This window comes from Ranitomeya variabilis, chromosome 4, assembly GCF_051348905.1.
Source record: "Ranitomeya variabilis isolate aRanVar5 chromosome 4, aRanVar5.hap1, whole genome shotgun sequence".
NCBI lineage: Eukaryota > Metazoa > Chordata > Amphibia > Anura > Dendrobatidae > Ranitomeya > Ranitomeya variabilis.
Window position 1 is genome coordinate 407,194,426 of NC_135235.1, and position 23,884 is coordinate 407,218,309.

Genomic DNA, 23,884 nt, shown 5'->3' on the forward strand with positions numbered 1-23,884 from the left:
CAGACAGGTGCCTTTCCAAATCAAGTCAGTTTAATTAAACACAGCTGGGCTCCAAAGAAGGAGTAGAACCATCAAGGAAAATCACAAGCAAATTGAGAGCATGGGACTTAAATATGAGTGTCTGAGCAAAGGGTCTGCATACTTATGACCATGTGATATTTTTGTTTTTTTATTAAATTTTAAAAAAAATTCTACATTTCTGGGGTTTTTTTTCAGTCAAAATGGGGTGCAGAATGTACATTAATGTGAAAAAATGAACTTTTTCAAATTTACCAAATGGCTGCAATAAAACAGTAAAAAATTACACGTACATATATATACAGTGGGAAAAAAAAAGTATTTAGTCAGCCACCAATTGTGCAAGTTCTCCCATTGAAGGGTATGTGCACACGTATTTTGTATTTCTGCGGATTTTTCCGCAGCGGATTTGAGAAATCCGCAGGTAAAAGGCACTGCGTTTTACCTGTGGATTTACCGTTGTTTTTATGCAGATTCCTATTGTGGAGCACGTGTAAACAACAGCGGAATCCGCACAAAGAATTGACATGCTGCGGAATGTAACCCGCAGCGTTTCCGTGCGTTTTTTTCTGCAGCATGGGCACTGCGGATTGCGGTTTCCATAGGTTTACATTGTACTGTAAACGCATGGAAAGTTGCTGCAGATCCGCAGCAAAATCCGCAACGTGTGCACATAGCGTAAAAAAATGAGAGGCCTGTAATTGATATCATAGGTAGACCACAACTATGTGGCTATGTGCACATGTTGCGGATTTTGCAGCGGATCCGCAACGGATCTGCAGCTGTGGGTTTGCAGCAACTTTCCATGCGTCTACAGTACAATGTAAACCTATGGAAACCTCAATCCGCAGTGCCCATGCTGCAGAAAAAACACACGGAAACGCTGCGGGTTACATTCCGTAGCACGTCAATTCTTTGTGCGGATTTCACTGCAGTTTACACCTGCTCCACAATAGGAATCCGCAGGTGAAATCTGCACAAAATCCACATAAAAACCGAGAAAAATCCGTGGTAAATACGCAGGTAAAACGCAGTGCCTTTTACCTGCGGATTTCTCAAATCCACTGCGGAAAAATCCGCAGAGCTCCAAAATAATTTTTTCCATGTACACAGATCAGTCATCCTGGTCCCTTTGCAGAGAAACAGCCCCAAAGAATGATGTTGCCACCCCCATGCTTCACAGTAGGTATGGTGTTCTTTGGATGCAGCTCAGCATTCTGTCTCCTCTAAACACGACAAGTTTTGTTTCTACTGAACAGTTTTACTTAGGATTCATCAGACCATATGACATTCTCCCAATACTCTTCTGGATAATCCAAATGCTCTCTAGCAAACTTCAGACGGGCCTGGACATGTACTGGCTTAAGCAGGGGGACACATCTGGCACTGCAGGATCTGAGTCCCTGGCGGCGTAGTGTGTAACTGATGGTAGCCTGTGTTATGGTGGTCCCAGCTCTATTCAGGTCATTTCACCAAGACCCCCCGTGTGGTTGTGGGATTTTTGCTCACCGTTCTTGTGATCATTTTGACCCCATGGGGTGAGATCTTGCGTGAAACCCCAAATCAAGGGAGATTATCAGTGGTCTTGTCTGTCTTTCATTTTCTTATTATTGCTCCCACAGTTGATTTCATCATACCAAGTTGCTTGCCTATTGCAGATTTAGTTTTCCCAGCCTCGTGCAGGGCTACAATTTTGTTTCTGGTGTCCTTTAACAGCTCTTTGGTGTTCACCATAGTGGAGTTTGGAGTATGACTGTTTGAGGTTGTGGACACTTGTCTCCTAGGGTATGTAGGTATTTCAAAGACATACTGATCGTGATTGTCATCGCTGTCCCCAATGGGGCTCACAATCTACAATGTGTGCAAACTGTAAAGTGCTGCGGAATGTTAGCGCTATATAAAAATACAGATTATTATTTCTTATGTGCACACGTTGCAGATTTCCTGCGGATCCGCAGCAGTTTTTCCCGCGCAGAAACACTGCAGATCCGCAAGTGATTTACAGTACAATGTAAATCAATGGGAAAAAATGCTGTGCTAATGGTGCGGAAAATTACGCACTGAAAATGCAGCAGATTAAAAAAAAAGGACATTGTCAATTCTTTTTGCGGCGCTGCAGCGTTTTGCACCCATTGACTGCCATTGATTCAATCAAATCTGCAGCAAAACGGCAGGATTTGCGGTTTTGCTGCGGAGTTGCGTGCAAGAAACGCTGCAGATCAGGAGAGGGAGGAGTGTGTGGGCAGAGACTATGTGTGGGCGGGTGTTTGTGCGGTGGTCTGCGGGGCTGTGTCTGTGGGCAGGGGCCTGCGGAGCTGTGCGGGGATCTCCAGGGCTGTGTGTGGTGGTGTGCCGGGATGTATGTAGGCAGGCATCCTCCGATGGGACTACAGTCCCATCCGGCTATGCCTGCTAGTGAGATCTAGCCGGATGATGGAACAGTATAGCCCCATCATCTGGCTACTGTGTTCAAGTGTAGTAAAAAAAAAAAAAAACACACATATACAGTACATACTCACCAATAACCTGGTCCCTGAAGCCATCGATCACCTGTAAAAAATATTAAAATAATAAACCAAAAGTATACTCCCTGATCCGCAGTAAGCCATGTAATAACGAGTATCCCACAACGATCTCCCGTGGAGAGCTGTCACATCAGCAGATGCGACCGCTCTCCAGGGGCTCCGGGATACAATGATGGAAGGTATCCTTCTGCACTGTATCCCTCCGCCGCTGTCAGTACAGTATACTTCATACTGTCACTTGCGGCACAAGTGCGTGGAAAAATTCTCACGCAGCAGTGCCGTAAAGCGAGTGCAATGAACTCACTGAACCCTCAGTGATAACACTGCAGGAGTCATTGTCCCGTCAGTGTATCACTGAAGGCCTATAGAGCGGTCACATTTCCTGATGTCACTGTTCTATAGGGGAGATCGTCGTGGGACACTTGTTAATTGGACTGTGTTGGACATGGGAGAATACGGTTGGTTTATTATTTTTTGCAGGTGATCGATGGCTTCAGGGAATTAGGCGTGGTTGTAAGTATTGTGAAATTAAGAATATTAAAATACTTTTTTCTAGCCTTTTTTTTATTTTAACTCTTTCACTATTATAGGTTTAGTAATGGATAGGTATCTTATTGACACCTCTCCATTGCTAACCGGGCTTGATGTCACCTTACAATACAAAGGTGATATTAACCTCTTATTACCCCATATGCCACCGCTACAGGGCAGTGGGAAGAGAGAGGCTAAGCGCCGGAATTGGCGCATCTTACAGATGTGCCATTTCTGGGGCGGCTGGGTGCTGGTATTTGTAGCCGGGGGAGCCAATATCCATGGCCCCTCTTTAGGCTATGAATATCAGCCCACAGCTGTCTGCGTAGCCTTTTTGGCTATAAATTATAGGGGAACCCCATGTCATTTTTTTTGGGGGGTCCCCCATTTTAATAGCCAGTAAAGGCTACGCAGACAGCTGTGCACTGATATTCATAGCCTGGGAAGATCCATGAATATTACCAGCTTCCCAGGCTATAAACACTGCCCCCCAGTCGCCGGCTTTCCCACTCTGGACTTGAAAATTGTGCGGGAGCCCAAGCAATTAATTTTCTTAATTAAACCGATATTGTGTTTAAGGCCAGGGTCACACTTGCGAGAAACTCGCACGAATCTCGCACCTCAATACCCAGCACTGCCACCGGCACTCGGGACTGGAGCGTGCGGCTGCATTTATTTCTATGCAGCTGAACGCTCCGGTCCAAATGCTGGCGACAGTGCCAGGTATTGAGGTGCAAGACTCGTGCGAGTTTCTCGTAAAGTGTGATCCCGGCCTTACACAGACATTTTTTCTATCGACAGATATAGATTGATCGACAGATCTATAGACAGATACATATATCTATAGATAGATGTCTATCTATAGATGTAGATATATGTATCTGTATATCTCATTCCTTCTATCTATCTGTGTGTGTAATGGAGTGTGGGTTGGACAAATGTTAAAGAGGAGGTTGGACCAGAAATGACATCACAATTCTTCTCTACAACCCACACAAGTGGCTCAGGTAGTGCAGCTCATCCAGGATGGCACATCAATGCGAGCTGTGGCAAGGTTTGCTGTATCCGTCAGCGTAGTGTCCAGAGGCTGGGGGTGCTGCCAGGAGACAGGCCAGTACACTAGGAGACGTGGAGGGGGCCATAGGAGGGCAACAACGCCCTGCTAAATGAACTCCAGCAGGCCACAAATGTGCATGTGTTTGCACAAACGGTTAGAAAACGACTCCATGAGTGTGGTCTAAGTGCCCGACGTCCACCGATGGGGGTTGTGCTCACAGCCCAACACCGTGCAGGATGCTTAGTATTTGCCACAGAACACCAGGATTGGCAAATTAGCCACTGGCGCCCTGTTCTCTTCACAGATGAAAGCAGGTTCACACTGAGCACTTGTGACAGACGTGGCAGAGTCTGCAGACGCCGTGGAGAGCGATCTGGTGCCTGCAACATCCTTCAGCATGACAGGTTTGGCAGTGAGTCAGTAATGGTGTGGGGTGGCATTTCTTTGGAGGCTCTCCATGTGCTCACCAGAGGTAGCCTGACTGCCATTAGGTACCAAGATGAGATCCTCAGACCCCTTGTGAGACCATATGCTGGTGCAGTTGGCCCTGGGTTCCTCCTAATGCAGGATAATGCCAGGCCTCATGCGGCTGGAGCTTGTCAGCAGTTTCTGCAAGATGAAGGCATTGAAGCTATGGACTGGCCCACCCGTTCCCCAGACCTGAATCCGATTGAACACATCTGGGACATCATGTCTCGCACCATCCACCAATCTCACGTTGCACTACAGACTGTCCAGGAGTTGGCGGATGCTTTAGTCCAGGTCTGGGAGGAGATCCCTCAGGAGACCATCCGCCGCCTCATCAGAAGCATGCCCAGGCATTGGCGCACACACACTACTGGGCGTCATTTCCTTGTCTTGAGGCATTTCCACTGAAGTTAGATCAGCCTGTAACTTCATTTTCTACTTTGATTTTAATTTCAACTCCAGACCTTCTGTGGGATATTAATTGTGATGTACGTTAATAATTTTTAGGTTTTATTGCTCTCAACACATTCCACTATGTAATGAATAATGATGTGGGATTTTAGTGTTCCCTTTATTTTTTTGAGGTGTGTGTGTGTGTAAATATACTGTATATATACATTTTTATGAGTGATGAGCGAGTATACGAGTATTTGTAAGTGCTCAGAGATTTAGTTTTTATTGACGCAGCTGCATGATTTACAGCTACTATCCATGCTGAGTACATGTGGGGGGTTGCCTGATTGCTAGGGAATCCCTAAAAACTCATTTGTTCAGATTGGCCTACCGCCTCAACGCATTAACCTAATTATCCCTGTGTGGCCTATTAATAAAAAAACAACAACATAATCACGTTCCTCCATCATGTTCTCATACACTTTATGCAGTTAATAGCCTCTGTGTCTGTACTGTTACATACTTAGGTAGTTAACTGGTTCATGCAGCTTTACATGAACACCCGAGCCTTACACTATGGCTGGTCCAAATAACTAAAGCAATTGTTACCATCCACCTCTCGTGTCTCCCCTTTTCCTCATAGATTGTAAGCTTGCGAGCAGGGCCCTCATTCCTACTGGTATCTGTTTTGAACTGTGATTTCTGTTATGCTGTAATGTCTATTGTCTGTATAAGTCCCCTCTATAAGTTGTAAAGCGCTGCGGAATATGTTGGCGCTATATAAATAAAATTATTATTATTATTATTATTACATGTAATCAAGCTGGCTAACAGATGTAAATCATTCAGCTGCGGTGATGACAACTAAATCTCCAAGCACTAAAAAATACTCGGAGGACACCCGAAAAATATACACACACACACACACACACACACACACACACACACATATATACATAGAGATATCTATAGATAGAACAGACCAAAAGTTTGGACACACCTTCTCATTTAAAGATTTTTCTGTATTTTCATGACTATGAAAATTGTACATTCACACTGAAGGCATCAAAACTATGAATTAACACGTGATATATACTTAAAAAAGTGTGAAACAACTGAAAATATGTCTTATATTCTAGGTTCTTCAAAGTAGCCACCTTTTGCTTTGATGACTGCTTTGCACACTCTTGGCATTCTCTTGATGAGCTTCAAGAGGTAGTCACCGGGAATGGTTTTCACTTCACAGGTGTGCCCTGTCAGGTTTAATAAGTGGGATTTCTTGCCTTATAAATGGGGTTGGGACCATCAGTTTTGTTGTGCAGAAGTCTGGTGGATACACAGCTGATAGTCCTATTGAATAGACTGTTAGAATTTGTATTATGGCAAGAAAAAAGCAGCTAAGTAAAGAAAAACGAGTGGCCATCATTACTTTAGGAAATGAAGGTCAGTCAGTCCAAAAAATTGGGAAAACTTTGAAAGTGTCCCCAAGTGCAGTGGCAAAAACCATCAAGCACTACAAAGAAACTGGCTCACATAAGGACCGCCCCAGGAAAGGAAGACCAAGAGTCACCTCTGCTTCTGAGGATAAGTTTATCCGAGTCACCAGCCTCAAAAATCGCAGGTTAACAGCAGCTCAGATTAGAGTCCAGGTCAATGCCACACAGAGTTCTAGCAGCAGACACATCTCTACAACAACTGTTAAGAGGAGACTTTGTGCAACAGGCCTTCATGGTAAAATAGCTGCTAGGAAACCACTGCTAAGGACAGGCAACAAGCAGAAGAGACTTTTTTGGGCTAAAGAACACAAGGAATGGACACAAGGAATGGACATTAGACCAGTGGAAATCTGTGCTTTGTGAGTCCAAATTTGAGATCTTTGGTTCCAACCACCGTGTCTTTGTGCGACGCAGAAAAGGTGAACGGATGGACTCTACATGCCTGGTTCCCACCACTGTTGGGGATTTATTCAAAATTGGCATACTGAACCAGCATGGCTACCACAGCATCTTTCAGCGGCATGCGTTTAGTTGGACCATTATTTATTTTTCAACAGGATAATGACCCCAAACACACCTCCAGGCTGTGTAAGGGCTATTTGGCCAAGAAGTAGATTGATGGGGTGCTACGCCAGATGACCTGGCCTCCACAGTCACCAGACCTGAACCCAATCGAGATGGTTTGCGGTGAACTGGACCGCAGAGTGAAGGCAAAAGGGCCAACAAGTGCTAAGCATCTCTGGGAACTCCTTCAAGATTGTTGGAAGACCATTCACGGTGACTACCTCTTGAAGCTCATCAAGAGAATGCCAAGAGTGTGCAAAGCAGTCATCAAAGCAAAAGGTGGCTACTTTGAAGAACCTAGAATATAAGACATATTTTCAGTTGTTTCACATGTAATACAAAGCCATCAACTGCTGGATATGGGGTGTGCTTGCTGTGCGAGCACGCTCCATACACCTGCTTCCGACGTGCGACGCATATATACGGCGGATGTCTTGAAGGTGTTAATAAGATATAAGAATGTTTCTAATTTTCACGTGTGCTATTAATTTATTAAAATAAAACTAAAATGCCGGTTACCCTTTAATAAAAGCGACACAATTAAGCCATGCATTCTAACACATAATAACAAAACAGGCAGACAATTTTCCCCAACATTGATCTTTTATTATGAGCCGGTGATCATACAAATGGCTGTGCTGCTCTGGGCACCTGTGGGTTCCGGGAGCTGTCACCAGCATTGGTAGCGCACACACTTGGCTGAATGATTGATCTGCACTACTAACGTAAACAGAAGAGGAATTAACAAGCAGTGATATGGTGTATGTAGACGAAAAAACAGGGTGAAGATTGCTTCTCCATGACAGGCCAGCCCCGGGAAATGTGAACTGTGTCCTATTCATACGGAGGTGTGAAATGGGAGGCATCTATGGTGCATTCATTCTCACAGCTCAACCCAGTCCTCATCTGTACTGCACAGTACAGATCCGGTGTAACACGATAAGCCCCTCCCTGGATAAAAAAATAAATAACTTGCATTTCCACACGCAACATGGCTGCCACCATCTAACTAATTGTTCCGTTTCCTGAGAGGAATACAAAAAGATTTTACATTAGCCCATTTTCAACCAAAATGTTGCCACCAAAGACTGTAGTAAGCTGATGAACCGCTGAGTACCACAGGGAGCATATATATCTAATGTCATGGTCAAGTACGCCACAGACACCCCATCTTGTTCATTCTGTGTCTGCACCAAACATACGGGGGGGGGGGGGGGGGGGGTGGATTAAGGATTTTTTTTTGTTTAAAAGGGAGATCCTGCCCCTTCACAGAGGAAAGCATTGGTAATGTTGAAAGTGTTTGCTCACGTGCACATTAGATGTTACCAGGCAGGACCTTACTGACTGCAGTGACAGAATGCAGTTTCAATGTGGATGGCCTCAGTGTATGCACCTCACCTAATGCTCCCCCAAAAAAAGGGGCTCTACAATCACCCCTAGAAAAAAAATCTCAGTTTTCCTGACTTTGCAAGAGTGGATGCACCAACACCTCAACAGCACAGACAAGAACACAAAATTAAAAGGTGGGTAAAAGCAGTGCCTCCCTTTGGTTTACTGCCAAAAAGAGGCAGAAACATCTTTAAGTGTGAATAAAAGTCAAAGTTTAAAAAAAAAAATGTCACTTTAAATTATTACAATACGGAAAAGATCTGTAAAATTCTAGAAGATAAAAGACAAAAAAAAAAAAAAACGGACATGAGCAGCACCAGCAAAGAAACAGAAAAACAAAAAACAAATAAAAAGTAAAAATTTCAAGACATTCAGGACCAAAATGACCTTTTCTGAAAAAGTCGGAGCGCTAAGCCCCACTAACCCTATCCCTTCCTCACGCTATGGAAATAAAAATACAATACATTTTATGGCAGCTTTTCAAACCCTCCAGCACTTAAGTGTTCAAATTACAGCACGAAAAAAAAAAAAAAATCAAATAAAAAAGTAAAAATGAAACTACACTTTTTTTTGTTAACCATCATAGGCCTGGCAGGGAGTGCATTGTATTTTGTGGCTCCTCTCCAGGTCAACTCGTAGACCTTGCCCACCCCCTCCTCCCAAGACCGCAGTGCAACCGAGGGCTGTCCGGTAGCTAAAAGGGTTAATAATATTTACTCTACAATAATAGACATCGCATCTTGTTGCCATCATTGTGTGCTACCCTAGAGGTCCCTCTACACCTCCTCCTTTCCCTGCCATCATTCCCATAGGGTACCCCGCTGAATCATCGACAGCAGCCCAGGGCCCCTGCTGAGGTTTCAAGGCTGCTGTCCGTGTCCGAGGGCAGCGTTGGGTCTGTGGACATGGAGGAAGCATCAGCCGATGAGGAGGAGGTTTGAGGCTGGGAGCCTTCAGTCACTGCTGCACCTGTGCTATGAGAAAACAGACAAGGGAGTTAGCTGCAGTAAATGTCCTCTAACTACACGATATTCCAAAAACATCCTACGGACCACTACTAGGTACAAAGGCAGCACTACACAAACTATGGAAAGAAAGCAAGATGTTCCCTGTGATAGAAAGAGGGACTACCCATTTATTCCCTTTCTGGTAGAGCAGCTCATTCTTATTCAAGCGGATCAGTCATGGCTGCAATACGACACAAAGACCATGGGCAACTGTGGCACTCTTTCGGAGCAAAAGAACAGGCAGTCCTTTTAAAGCCAAACAGCCCGAACTGCAAGCCACACATTGATCATCATGTATTCTTCAGCACCATAGCCAAGGCATAGTAGAACTTGAGCACAATTAAAGGTCATCAGCCAATGGAACTAATGGACCGCAGAAAGGTGGCCTAATAACTGTGTATATCGAAGGCCAAACCAGGGATCTTCTAAAAAGAAGGCAAATTCTGGTCGAGAGGAAAGGTTTCTGCATAGATGAGGGTTCTTCTGTAAAGGCCCCGTCACACATAGCGAGATCGCTAGCGAGATCGCTGCTGAGTCACAAGTTTTGTGACGCAACAGCGACCTCAGTAGCGATCTCGCTATGTGTGACACGTACCAGCGACCAGGCCCCTGCTGCGAGATCGCTGGTCGTGTCGGAATGGCCTGGACCTTTTTTTGGTCGTTGAGGTCCCGCTGACATCGCTGAATCGGTGTGTGTGACACGGATTCAGCAATGTCTTCACTGGTAACCAGGGTAAACATCGGGTTACTAAGCGCAGGGCCGCGCTTAGTAACCCGATGTTTACCCTGGTTACCAGCGTAAAAGTAAAAAAAAAAACACTACATACTCACATTCCGGTGTCTGTCCCCCGGCGTTCTGCTTCTCTGCACTTTGAGCGCCGGCCAGCCGGAAAACACAGCACAGCGGTGATGTCACCGCTCTGCTTTCCGGCCGCTGTGCTTACACAGTGCGCAGAAGCAGAACGCCGGGGGACAGACACCGGAATGTGAGTATGTAGTGTTTGTTTTTTTTTTTACTTTTACGCTGGTAACCAGGGTAAACATCGGGTTACTAAGCGCGGCCCTGCGCTTAGTAACCCGATGTTTACCCTGGTTACCCGGGGACCTCGGCATCGTTGGTCGCTGGAGAGCCGTCTGTGTGACAGCTCCCCAGCGACCACACAACGACGAAACAGCGACGCTGCAGTGATCAGCATCGTTGTCTGTATCGCTGCAGCGTCGCTGTGTGTGACGGGGCCTTAAGAGCAGGAACCCATTGAAGATGGAAAGATGCCGTTATGCCTTCCTTCCATGGAATATTACAATTTTGAGTACTAATAGGTAGTTCATCCAGAGATTCAGTCTGATGGCCATCTTTGGAGCCAGGAAGAAATTATTCTTCTAAAAATCACGAAAAATGGGTAGTTTTTACCTTTCACTAAAACATTGTATCAGATTCGTCTTTATGTCTATTTTCAACCCTACATCATTACATGATGATCCTTATTTATGGCAAGACATACAACCTAACTTTTCGTAAATCAATACGTATATGATGAAAATATGTTATTCACCATTACTTCTGCTACTCTAAACGATATTGTAAATTCCCATCTCTAATTTTCAATAAATTGCCAATTTTGTGCAAATGAAACCAACCTAAAGGGGCTGGTTGCCCCCGGATGACACCATTCCTTGCTCGGTCCTCCCAATCCAGAACTTCCTTGTATATTAACTCTGTAAAGCAAGATATACAAAACGGTGATTAGATGAGTGACGATGCATCAATGTACCAGGAGCGTCCAGCTAGGAGGGCTTCTCAATGAAAATCATCATCTCAGAGCAAAGAACTAGCCTGAGGTCATCAATACCATCTACACGGTGCCAAAAAGGTTGAGGGATTATGGACTAGTGTTAAAACTCCTAAGGGTAGAATAGAAGTATACGTGTGGCAAGTCACATGAAAACAGGGAATGTGTCATAACTTTGGTATACGAATAAATCACATCTTACAGGTCTTTTCAATTAAATTACAGAAGCAAAGATATATTCTACAAAGTTGAAATTTGATGCAACTTTTTGTGAAAAGCAAAGTTACATTTAACGGAGTACATAAAGCTTTTAAAGGGAATCTGTAACAAGGTTTATGCCATCTAACATGATAGTGGCATACGGTAAAGACAGAGACCCCGATTCCAGCGATGTGTCACTTAATGGGCTTCTTGATGCAGTTTTGATAAGTCACTGTTTTATTGGCAGGAGATTATTATTAGAGGACCAGTAAGCCTGCTGCCCATTAGTCCTCCTCCATATTCATGAGCTCTGTATACCCCAACTCCCACCACTGATTGACAGCTTTGTATAAACTTTACATGGGCAGAAAGCTGGCAATCAGTGATGTTGGTGGCATTATACAGAATTCAGCATTTAGAGAACCGATAAATCTGCAGCAGATGATAAAGGGGATTTTTGGTACTAATCCTAAAATTTCTCTCTCATAGTCCTCATTGGGGACACAGGGGACTCATGGTTTCCTGTACCCCCCAATGAAGGGTCCAAGAAAGCAATTTCATAAAAACTTCAGGACAGTTCTTGAACCAGCTCAGCCCTGCTTATGTAGCTCCAGTCTAGAGGTGATGCGCTCTATAGAATAGCACATTTTTCTTGTATTTTTAATAGAACTATAATAAAGATTATTTTTAATTAAATACATACTTGATTTGAATTCTAACCATTAGAACTATGTGCAGAAAGCAGCCCAGTAAGTGATACATTGATGGATGATGGAGTAACAGTTTATGTCCCTACATTATGCCGCTTTCAGATAGAATCGTAAAATCCTGGTCAGCTTTTGGAAAAATATTGATGACACAATTGCCTTTGGTTTTAAAGTCTTCATAGCATAGATGACACATTATAGTTTAGTAGAAATCCAGACACAGATTGCCCCACTAAATCACCGTTTGACCATTTTAATTAACACCATAAACTTGGAAAATAGGGGGCAAGGTGTATGCTTGACCACTGCTCTATTCACATTCCCCCTGGCTGCAGTCTTGTGGATGGGGAAAATGAGGTCTCCAGTTGTAGAGATTAATGTGGGAGTCTTTGAATGCCATATTATTGAAGATCTGACTGCTATCAACTATCCAATAGTTTCAGGTTGGAATACCCCTTTTATAGTTGGGGCTGAAACAACTCTGTGAACTCAGTGATGCCCTTCAATCAGGGGGGGAAAAAAGCTCCTAGAAAGAGCATACATGCATTATAGTATCTATTACTTTAATAGAAAGAAGCTCATATTCACGACCAGCCTATTTATGAGGCATCTCGCACTTCTGTACAATGAAGGCAACAGTCTGCAAAACCCCAATTAAACCTTTAACATATTCTGTGTTCATAAAAGAAAGGGAGACCTAGAATTTGTTTGCCACAATGGTTACCTTTCCATTCCTCTATTGTGTGTTCTCTCTCATCCAGCTGTTTATCTGGTATCTTTGGTGGAGGCTATTTAAGAAAATTGAAAATCAATATGGATCAAAATAGAGACAAGCACTCGTGCCACACATAAGACACTAAATGCACAACAGTGGGGAATTCAGCTATAAAAAAAACACATTAAAAGACACTTGAGTGTCACGGCTTTCACAGTAGTATATACCAGAACTGGTGCTATAAAATGTAGTAGTCCTCCTGCAGAAGACATTAAAATGATCTATAACGATCTGGTGCTAATAGATAGATGTTCTATATACTAATTTATAGAGATCCACTATCTATGTACACCTTCAAAGTACGGTTCTTAGGCCTCTTTCACACTTCAGTATTTTGGCGGCAGTTTGAAACCGCCATTTTCCTCAAATAGCGGATCCGCCATTTTTTTTTGGCGGATCCGCTATTTTCCCATAGACATGCATTAGTGACGGATTGTGGCGGATGGTCGTCCGTTCCATCCCCCATGCGACGGATCCATCGAAATTTGGCGGACGTTGTCTAGACATTGACGGACATTATAACGGTTTTTGTCTGCGCCGAAATGGCAGTTCGCGACGCATCCGTCGCGTCCACCATTCCATAGAATGGCCGCCTATTGGCGACGGATCCGTCGCGACCGTCATTTCGGCGGATCCGTCGCCCCAATCCGCTTTTTCAATTGCGCATGCTCCAAAAAGTAGATACTTTTCCCAGACAACCCCCAAGTAACTGATCCGTCAAAAAAACGGATGCGTTAGAACCGTTTTCTCAACAATTGTGACGGATCCGTCACTATGTCGGAGCAGACTGACGCCAAACAACTGAAGTGTGAAAGAAGCCTTAGCAGCTATTTAAGAGGTCTTCTGTAAAAAGCTCCTATTGCATTGAGGCTACAGCTCCAATGCAGCTTTTTGGGTTTCCATGATAAAGGACTACCAACTCTGTAGTCTGATCCTGCAGACATATTCCCTTCCATCTCCCCCAGCAGAGGTGTGATGGAAGTATACATGCAGGACCAGACTACACAGTTTACTTGTTTGTAGTCTGCTACCATGGAGATGCATAAAAGATGTAGAAGAATAGAATTTTGAGTTGCAATGGTGGATGTAGTGATTGCTCTTGTATAGACATTTGTAAGATATGCCACCAATATCTAAAAAGGCAGAGGAGTCAAACCTTAGTGACTCCACCAATGGCTAGACTGAAATGGCAGTAGTAATTGATTTTTTTTAGGGGCTGGCAAATACTTTGACAAAGCAATCCCAACAAAACACATCTTACACCATTCTCCTACTATGGCTTACGTAACACTTTAAGGCAAGATTACACATCATCTTCTGGCCCTCAACATATCAGCACTATATACATGCTTGCCTTAGCGATAGCGTGCAGGAGAGGTTCCCTGACAGCACGCTACATCCTTGCTGTATACAGCAGGCCTCAAAATAGTCCGATTCCTATTCAATCGGCATTCGCTAAATTCTGAGATCAGACAAAGTAATGAAACCACTTACAGCTTCCGCCTCTAGAGAGTCGTACCAAACATTGATGTAAGGGTGGAGCAGAGCCTCATCCACGGAGATTCTCTTGGAAGCATCAATTACTAGCATTTTGGACAGCAGGTCTCTGGCTTGGCTGGCTGTAAGGGGACACAAAGGGTATACTATAAAGGTTTGTCAAGGTGAAATAGCCAGCTCACCACAGATACTTGGAGGCTCGGGACCTTGCCACTGTTCCTTGTAAATCTACAGACAGAATGTATATTCAAATATATTCCAAAATGTTTAAACCCAGGTATAAATCTATACTACAAACACCTTTCTGGTATCCAGGGCCCTTACCACCACGAGTAAAGGCATCTGATGCCAGAAACGCGTTGAAGATATGGACTTTTTATGAATTTTCTGCACCTGTTTTAAACACTTTTGGACTAAAGCTTTGTAGTAATTTTAATATACATAGGTTCCCCCGGAACATGCCTACTTTGGAATTCCTCAGCACCTAGCTTAGAGCTAGGGTACGTGTGCTGCATTTTTAACATCAGTCTTGGTGCCGTTTTCTACTGGAAGTAAGTGTTTAGGTTTGTTTTTCGAGCCATTACTATCCAGATCATGGTGCTGTATTAAAGAGGGCATCATATGGGACTGTGGGGACTATCAGTCTCCTTGGCAGCGGAGCACCATGTGGTCATAGCAGTGACTTCTTTTCATGCGCAAATGTCCCGGCTACCAATCAGGCCATAAATACTATACAATACTAGCGGCTGTTACTGGCACAATTTACGTGCCGACTCTGAATATCATTTATTTTTTACTTCCAGAAAGAAATAAGGCAGCCATTCAATGTTAAAGGGAACTTGTCAAAAAATCCTGGCTGCACCACTGGTGGCCCAGAGATAAATATATCTCGCTGTGATCGTGCAGCCTGGCTCCTAGTTTGGGCAGCATGAATCAGTAAATCCTGTAAAAACCTAAAAACGACCCCCGCTTTCCTAGACCACTTTAGTATGGGGTAGTGAAGTTAAAGGAATGGTTTCAGATTACCAAAACAACACTTTGGTATTTTTGTCAGAACCACAACTCTGGTCTATGGCTGGGTCTGGTATTAAGTAAAAGGGGCTGAGCTGCAATGGCTTTATAAAAAGTGTGACACTGTTTAACCCAACTTACACTTTTTGGCTAATTGGTGCCAGGCTGGAACAATGCTGAATATGAAATGAAGACGAGACTAAATTTTTTGGGGGTTTCAATGTTCCCATTCGATTGATATGCATGTTTTATAGAAAATGGATACTCACCTTTTAACTTGTTGTGCTCAGAGTCTGCTGGAAACAGGACATCAGGGAAAAGCTTCTCAAAGCTGTAACCTGCGTACTTGGGTCGGTTTTCCACATAGGTCCTAACTGTAGGCTGCAGCTTCTTCATGAATTCTGGGCAGGGGGTTCCAAGCTGCTCGATAACTTTGTTCCACTGATCAATATCTGGGATTGGAGCTCAAGAAAACTTGGAAATAATTGGAAAAGACCTGAGCAGAACATTTCCATGCAGGGCAGCTAAAACACAACAGCAGCACAGAACATGTATGAGCATCAATTGGGCTTTAAAACCAGGCCTACACCCTGTATATAACCAACAATGCATCATAGGAGGACAAAAAGGCAGAGACTACTAAATGTCCACACTGAGGGTGTGTGTCATTCTATAATACAGGCCATGAGCAGTGGAAATACAATGAGCAATGACAAGAGAGGGACAGCATTTCCCCACTGCAGCATAACCATAGAGTAGTGGTAACCGGCTACACGTATATGCTCTAGAACTAAACTCATCCAAGTAGCAACGGAAAAGGGTCACAGGCATATTGCTATTGATGGACACTGGTTTCCCGTCATGACTACACTATGACATTTTCAGATCTCATGAACTGAAGAGCTTATGGTTGTTGTGCAGAGTCTCTTATTGGTCTGATGGAGAGACGCTGCACTGCACCAGATGGGGCAGATGACAATGCAACCAGCCAAAGCCAAATAGGCATCATGCACATGCCCTATTTAAAACAAGACACATGCAAAATATCTGCTGGGTGATGGCCACTTTGGCAATGGTCTCCTGCCCACATGTGCAACAGCGTCTCTACATGTCCAATGTGCTATAGAGAGGTGTGCTGCCTACCTTCATAGGGCTAGGTGTTAAAGGACAGAAGTGTTAGTGAGATTAGAAAGAATGATATAAAGTGCATAATCTTTTCATCTTAAAGTGAATCAGCTTTCATAAAATGTTAGAGTTGGAAGTGACCTCCAGGGTCCTCGTGTCCAACCCCCTGCTCAATGCAGGATTCACTAAACCATCTCAGACCGATGTCTGTCCAGCCTCTGAAGACTTCCATTGAAGGAGAACTCACCACCTCTCCTGACAGCCTGTTCCACTCATTGATCACCCTCACTGTCAAAAAGTTATTTCTGATATCTAATCTGTGTCTCATCCCATTGCTTCTAGTCTTTCCTTGTGCAAATTAGAATAAAGATGATCCTTCTACAATGTGACAGCCCGTAAGATATTTGTAGACAGCTATTAAGTCTACTCTTAGCCTTCTTTTTTGCAAGCTAAACATTCCCAGATCCTTTAATCATTCCTCGTAGGACATACTTTGCAGTCCACTTACCATCCTGGTAGCTCTTCTCTGAACTTGCTCCAGTTTTAATGTCTTTATTTAACATGTGGTGCCCAGAACTAGACACAGTTAAGATAAGGATTGACCAAGGAGGAGTAGAGGGAGATCATTACTGCACGTAATCTAGACTATGCTTCTCTTAATACATCCCAGAACTGTGTTTGCCTTTTATGCTGCTGCATCACACTGTTGACTCACGTGCAGTCTGTGATCTATTCGTATACCCAAGTCTTTTTCACACATGCTGTTGCTTAGTTCTATTCCTCCCATTCTATAGAATGTTCGTTTTTCTTGCCCAGAAATAGAATATTGCATTTCTTCCTGTTAAATACCATTCTAATAATCACTGCCCATTGTGCAAGCTTATCTAGATCATTCTTCATAAAAAGGAAAAAAAGGAGCATTCATCCAAAAATAGTTTGGAAACATTTTTGGCAATTTTTTTCCAATCTGTATTAAAGGGGTATTCTGAAGTTGGGTGTTGAGCAGCTCACAGCTATGAGGTCTCCTCTCCCTTCCTGGCTCCCTTTAAAAGGAAACTCTGGTGAGCAGCAGAGCTGTAGTATTGGTAGAACTATGCAGCTCAGAGCCAGCTCTGGTGTAACACATACAGCTATCAGTGGTTAGTTCCAAGCCTACACTATCACTATATTTGCTCAGAGATAACAGGGCATTTAAACAAGCACACAACTTGTGAGCTCCAAAAGTGTCTGGGATATTGAGAGTTGACCCCTTTCCTGGAATGTAGCTACTGAGCACTCTCAGCCATGGTCTGGCCAGGCACTGGTGGCAAGGCTTCATGGAAACCAGTTATACACTAAGGGAGCTGTCACACAGACAGCTCTCTCCAGCGACCAACGATCAGGGGAACGACTTCGGCATCGTTGAAACTGTCTTCAACTATGCCGAAGTCCCCCTGCAGCACCCGGGTAACCATCGGGTTACTAAGTGCAGGGCCACGCTTAGGGTACTGTCTCACAGTGGCACTTTGGTCGCTACGACGGCACGATCCGTGACGCTCCAGCGTCGCTCCATTATCGCTCCAGCGTCGTAGACTGCGGTCACACTTTGCAATGCACGGCGCTGGAGCGATAATTTCATGACGTATTTGCGATGTAGAAGTCGTACGGGACAGTCGTACGGGCACGTCACACAGGAGGTGCTCTCACAATTCAGAGCACATTTTGCATAATCTATCCGTGACGTTGTTCATGAGGGGCGTGTTGTGCTGCTAGCTAACTACCTACACCTGTAATGTGCTGATTGTGCTCCAGCGGTAAACAGGACGTAACATCCTCGTTGAAGGGCACTATCTGCTACGCTGTAGCGTTGTACATACCTCTTGCGGTTAAAGTCTGTAGTTTAAAGTCCAGGGAATTTAGGAGTTCTGGTTCAAGAACGTGCTCCAGAGAGAAAAGAATATAGCGCTCGAGAGCCGCGGTTTTATATCCTCCACCCATTACATCGTATACAATATCGTGCACACCTTTGTTACACGATGCGATCATGCCGCCACAGCGGGACACTTGACGACGAAAGAAAGTTTCAAACGATCTGCTACGACGTACGATTGTCAGCGGGGTGATCGCAGTAGCGTGTCAGACACAGCGAGATCGTAAGTACATCGCTGGAGCGTCACGGATCGTGCCGTTGTAGCGACCAAAGTGCCACTGTGAGACGGTACCCTTAGTAACCCGATATTTATATTTACCCTGGATACCACTGTAAAAGTAAAAAAAAAAAAAAAAAAAAAACCACTACGTACTCACATTCTGATGTCTGTCACGTCCCCCGCCGGCGTCCATAGGGTTAAAACTGCTTTCGGCAAGAGCGCTGCTAATGCACGCGCTGCTGCCGAGAGCTTCCCTGCACTGAATGTGTCCGCGCCGGCAGTAACAGCGGTGACGTCACCGCTGTGCTCTGCTTTACGGCCGGCACTGACACAGTCAGTGCAGGGAAGCTCTCGGCCGCAGCGTGTGCATTAGCAGCGCTCCTGCCGAAAGCAGTTTTAACTCTGTGGACGCCAGGGGACGTGACAGACATCAGAATGTGAGTGAGTATGTACTGTTTTTTTTTTAAACTTTTACAATGGTAACCAGGGTAAATATCGGGTTACTAAGCGCGGCCCTGCTCTTAGTAACCCGATATTTACCCTGGTTACAAGTGAACACATCGCTGGATCGGCATCACACACGCCGATCCAGCGATGACAGCGGGTGATCAGCGACCAAAAAATGGTCCTGATCATTCCCCAATGACCAACGATCTCCCAGCAGGGGCCTGATCGTTGGTCGCTGTCACACATAACGAGATCGTTAGCGGGATCGTTGCTACCTCACCAAAAGCGTGACGTTGAAAAGATATCGTTAACGATATCGTTATGTGTGACTCAGCCTTAAGAGATAAAAGCACTGGTAGTAAGAGAATGAAAGGAGATAAAAAATGCAAGTCAACTGCAAACTTGCTTATTTTCTTGCTGTATAACTAATTAAAGCCATTTAACTTAAGAATACCCTTTAAAAAAATAAATAAAAACTAGTGCAATTTTCACTTTGGCCACAGAGACTTTTTTTTTTTCCTTTTTTATAGACTAACTTCTTGTTTCAAGAAACATCACATGTACATTTGGTCTGAGTCTGACCTTAGTGGCTATCTTTTGCATTGCGGCATCTAATGAGCCTGTGCAAAGGTCTCTGTGAAGGGAGCGGGGGCAGGGTCAGATGTGAGATCACCTATTGTGATTGGTGGATCCTGTGTTATGACTTCTTTAGAGAGGTGTTACCTGTCATATTAGAGTTGAGCGAATTTTTCAAAATTCAGTCTCGATTAGGATAGGAGGCGAATATTGTTTTTGCAATATTCACTGAAAGTCACTGGAGTCAATGGGAGTAGAAGTGAACGAATATGTTCGGAACCGATCAAACAAATTCGGCACGAATAGAGTACCAATATGGCAAATTCAGATTCGGCGACCAATTCCGAACATATTCGCTCAACTCTAATTATAATTCTACCACTGATTGTATGGAGCCTTGCTGAAAACTCTTCCTGAAAAGACAGGAAGTAGAAGTTAAAAAAGCCCCAAGTGGCCACTGTGAAAATTGCAAGATTACCAATTTGGTTTACTTTTTTGTTTATAAAGATTGTGATATTACACAAAAAATGCCAGAAATAAAATAAAAATACATTTAACACAAAAACCTAATTTAATCTATAGGACATCTTCCGATGATGGCTTCCTTTTAAACCATTTTTATGTCCTACATTCTGTGTAGATTTCTTCCTATGTTGTTAGCAGTCCGTGCTCAGTTCCTCTGATCCAGAGCTCCGAAATACCTATATAAAACACATCATCTAATACAATTCTGGCTGCCAACAGTCACCACTAAATGGAGCAGACAATACTGCAACCTATGTTATAGGAACAAGCTTGTCATTGCCCATAGGTGTGAGTGCAGACCGCAAGAACGTTATCACTGTCTACACAAGAGAGGTCCAGCTAGCACCAACACATTCACATTACCCCAGCTCCAGGAGAAATCTAATATCTAATCTAATAAAAGCTTCTTACTTCAGTAGGAGTGGTCGAAAGAGCCCGTATATTTCAGAGGAGTTGGCAATGGTCTTGGACATCCATATACCTAATAGAATATAAGGACAGGAGTTGCCTAATTGGAACACCCTGTAAAACATTGCCAAACAGAAACCGCTTTCTGATTTAGGGAATTGAAAAAGCACTATATAGTTGAATACATTCGCAAAAAAAAGAGCACTCTGTGCACAACTAGTACATTGCAGGGCCCAAATACATGTGTTCTGAATCCCTTGCTCATTGGCTTTTCCACGCAGCAAAAAGTTTGTACACTCCTGATCTAAACAAAATGAAAAACAGAAACAAATTATCGCTTTGTGACAGAAGCTGTGCAATTATCATCAGTAACTGTGATAGGTGATTCTGGCATACCCTTCCTCCTGTGGAAAAGTTTTGTGGTACACCCATCACACATTAATCATACAGGAGATACTGGGGGTCTAGGTTGGTGAGCCCCCTTGAGAGAACATAAAAAGGCATGAAGTTCTCACTGTCACTGAGATCACAAACTAAGAAAAGGATTGCCTTTTTATTGGATATATATATATATATAAAAAAAAGAGGTTCTTGAAATGTGAACCCTCCAGAATTTACAATGATTTTGCATAAATTTGACCTAAAAGTACAAAAGCAAATAAGAGATAAATGAAGGCAAAAATATAAGACAGTCATTTTTAAATGCAGGAAAATGATTCAACATCATTGCAAGTCTGAGTGGCAAAAGTACGTGAACCTTTATGATTAGTACAAAATTTCATAGTGAAGTAAATCTGGTATTTTCAATCAATGCGAAGACTATCAGGTGCGAGCGGGCAACCTACTGCATTTAAAGAACATCGATCAAAATCTGTCCTTTACAACACGTTTGTGAAAGTGTATCATGGCATGAACAAAGGAGATTTCTGAGGACCTCAGAAGAAAAAAGTTTTTGATGCGCATCAAACTGAAAAACTTTAGAAAATCATCTTTAAAGAGTTTGGACCCCACTAACTCAGTAACAGTGTACAAATCAAAGAAATTCATGTTCATTATTACCCTCCGCATGAGTGGTTGACCAACAAAAATCACTACAAGAGAAAGGCATATAATAGTTACTTCGAGGTTACCTCGCGGACTAATGTCCTCTGTCACATTGGCCAATGTGGCTCTCCCACTCAAAAAAAAACAAAAAACACTCATCACTGCCCATTTGTAGGTTGCTAAAAGTCACATAAGTAAGCTGTTAGAATAATGTTTTGTGGATGGATAACCCCAAAATGGAGCTTTTAGGTTTAAAGGGAACCGGTCAGCACCAAAATCCAAGATGAGCTAAGCCCACCGGCATCAGGGCTTATCTACGGCATTCTGTAATACTGTAAATAAGCCCCCGATGTATCCTGAAAGATAAGAAAAAGAGGTTAGATTATACTCACCCGGGCGGGCGGTCCAGCGCCCCCCATCTTCATCAGATGACGTCCTCTTCTGGTCTTCACGCTGCGGCTCCGGCGCAGGGGTACTTTTGTCAGCCCTGTTGAGGGCAGAGCAAAGTACTGCAGTGCGCAGGCGGCGGGAAAGGTCAGAGAGGCCCTGCAGTACTTTGCTCTGCCCTCAACAGGACAGACAGTACGCCGGAGCCGCAGCGTGAAGACAAGAAGAGGACGTCATCTGATGAAGATAGGAGGACCCGGACCAGACGCCCATCGGACCCGCAGCGGGACCGCCCCTGGGTGAGTACAGGTCCTTCTCAAAAAATTAGCATATAGTGTTAAATTTCATTATTTACCATAATGTAATGATTACAATTAAACTTTCATATATTATAGATTCATTATCCACCAACTAAAATTTGTCAGGTCTTTTATTGTTTTAATACTGATGATTTTGGCATACAACTCCTGATAACCCAAAAAACCTGTCTCAATAAATTAGCATATTTCACCCGTCCAATCAAATAAAAGTGTTTTTTAATAACAAACAAAAAAACCATCAAATAATAATGTTCAGTTATGCACTCAATACTTGGTCGGGAATCCTTTGGCAGAAATGACTGCTTCAATGCGGCGTGGCATGGAGGCAATCAGCCTGTGACACTGCTGAGATGTTATGGAGGCCCAGGATGCTTCAATAGCGGCCTTAAGCTCATCCAGAGTGTTGGGTCTTGCGTCTCTCAACTTTCTCTTCACAATATCCCACAGATTCTCTATGGGGTTCAGGTCAGGAGAGTTGGCAGGCCAATTGAGCACAGTAATACCATGGTCAGTAAACCATTTACCAGTGGTTTTGGCACTGTAAGCAGGTGCCAGGTCGTGCTGAAAAATGAAATCTTCATCTCCATAAAGCATTTCAGCCGATGGAAGCATGAAGTGCTCCAAAATCTCCTGATAGCTAGCTGCATTGACCCTGCCCTTGATGAAACACAGTGGACCAACACCAGCAGCTGACATGGCACCCCACACCATCACTGACTGTGGGTACTTGACACTGGACTTCAGGCATTTTGGCATTTCCTTCTCCCCAGTCTTCCTCCAGACTCTGGCACCTTGATTTCCGAATGACATGCAAAATTTGCTTTCATCAGAAAAAAGTACTTGGGACCACTTAGCAACAGTCCAGTGCTGCTTCTCTGTAGCCCAGGTCAGGCGCTTCTGCCGCTGTTTATGGTTCAAAAGTGGCTTTACCTGGGGAATGCGGCACCTGTAGCCCATTTCCTGCACACGCCTGTGCACGGTGGCTCTGGATGTTTCCACACCAGACTCAGTCCACTGCTTCCTCAGGTTCCCCAAGGTCTGGAATCGGTCCTTCACCACAATCTTCCTCAGGGTCCGGTCACCTCTTCTCGTTGTACAGCGTTTTCTGCCACATTGTTTCCTTCCAACAGACTTACCATTGAGGTGCCTTGATACAGCACTCTGGGAACAGCCTATTTGTTGAGAAATTTCTTTCTGGGTCTTACCCTCTTGCTTGAGGGTGTCAATGATGGCCTTCTTGACATCTGTCAGGTCGCTAGTCTTACCCATGATGGGGGTTTTGAGTAATGAACCAGGCAGGGAGTTTTTAAAAGCCTCAGGTATCTTTTGCATGTGTTTAGAGTTAATTAGTTGATTCAGAAGATTAGGGTAATAGGTCATTTAGAGAACCTTTTCTTGATATGCTAATTTATTGAGACAGGTTTTTTGGGTTATCAGGAGTTGTATGCCAAAATCATCAGTATTAAAACAATAAAAGACCTGACAAATTTCAGT

The 23,884-nt window shown here is 43.8% G+C and overlaps 1 protein-coding gene across 5 annotated transcripts in view; it reads right to left on the reverse strand.

Moving 5' to 3' along the window:
• Nucleotides 1–5,995: 5,995 nt before the first annotated feature.
• The window catches only part of LOC143764968 (mitogen-activated protein kinase 8), a 43,319-nt gene continuing 25,430 nt past the window's right edge, over nucleotides 5,996–23,884 (reverse strand). For 2 of the 5 annotated variants that reach the window (XM_077251125.1, XM_077251126.1), the window contains exons 8-12: nucleotides 15,699–15,881; nucleotides 14,416–14,540; nucleotides 12,871–12,934; nucleotides 11,087–11,164; nucleotides 5,996–9,410 (exon numbers count right to left, since the gene is read on the reverse strand). In XM_077251125.1, the coding sequence (XP_077107240.1) occupies nucleotides 9,268–9,410; nucleotides 11,087–11,164; nucleotides 12,871–12,934; nucleotides 14,416–14,540; nucleotides 15,699–15,881 (593 nt within the window). In that variant the 3' untranslated portion in view covers nucleotides 5,996–9,267. Of the gene's footprint in view, nucleotides 9,416–11,086; nucleotides 11,165–12,870; nucleotides 12,935–14,415; nucleotides 14,541–15,698; nucleotides 15,954–23,884 lie in introns of those variants that run through there. The other 3 variants (XM_077251128.1, XM_077251127.1, XM_077251129.1) reach the window with 3 other exon arrangements.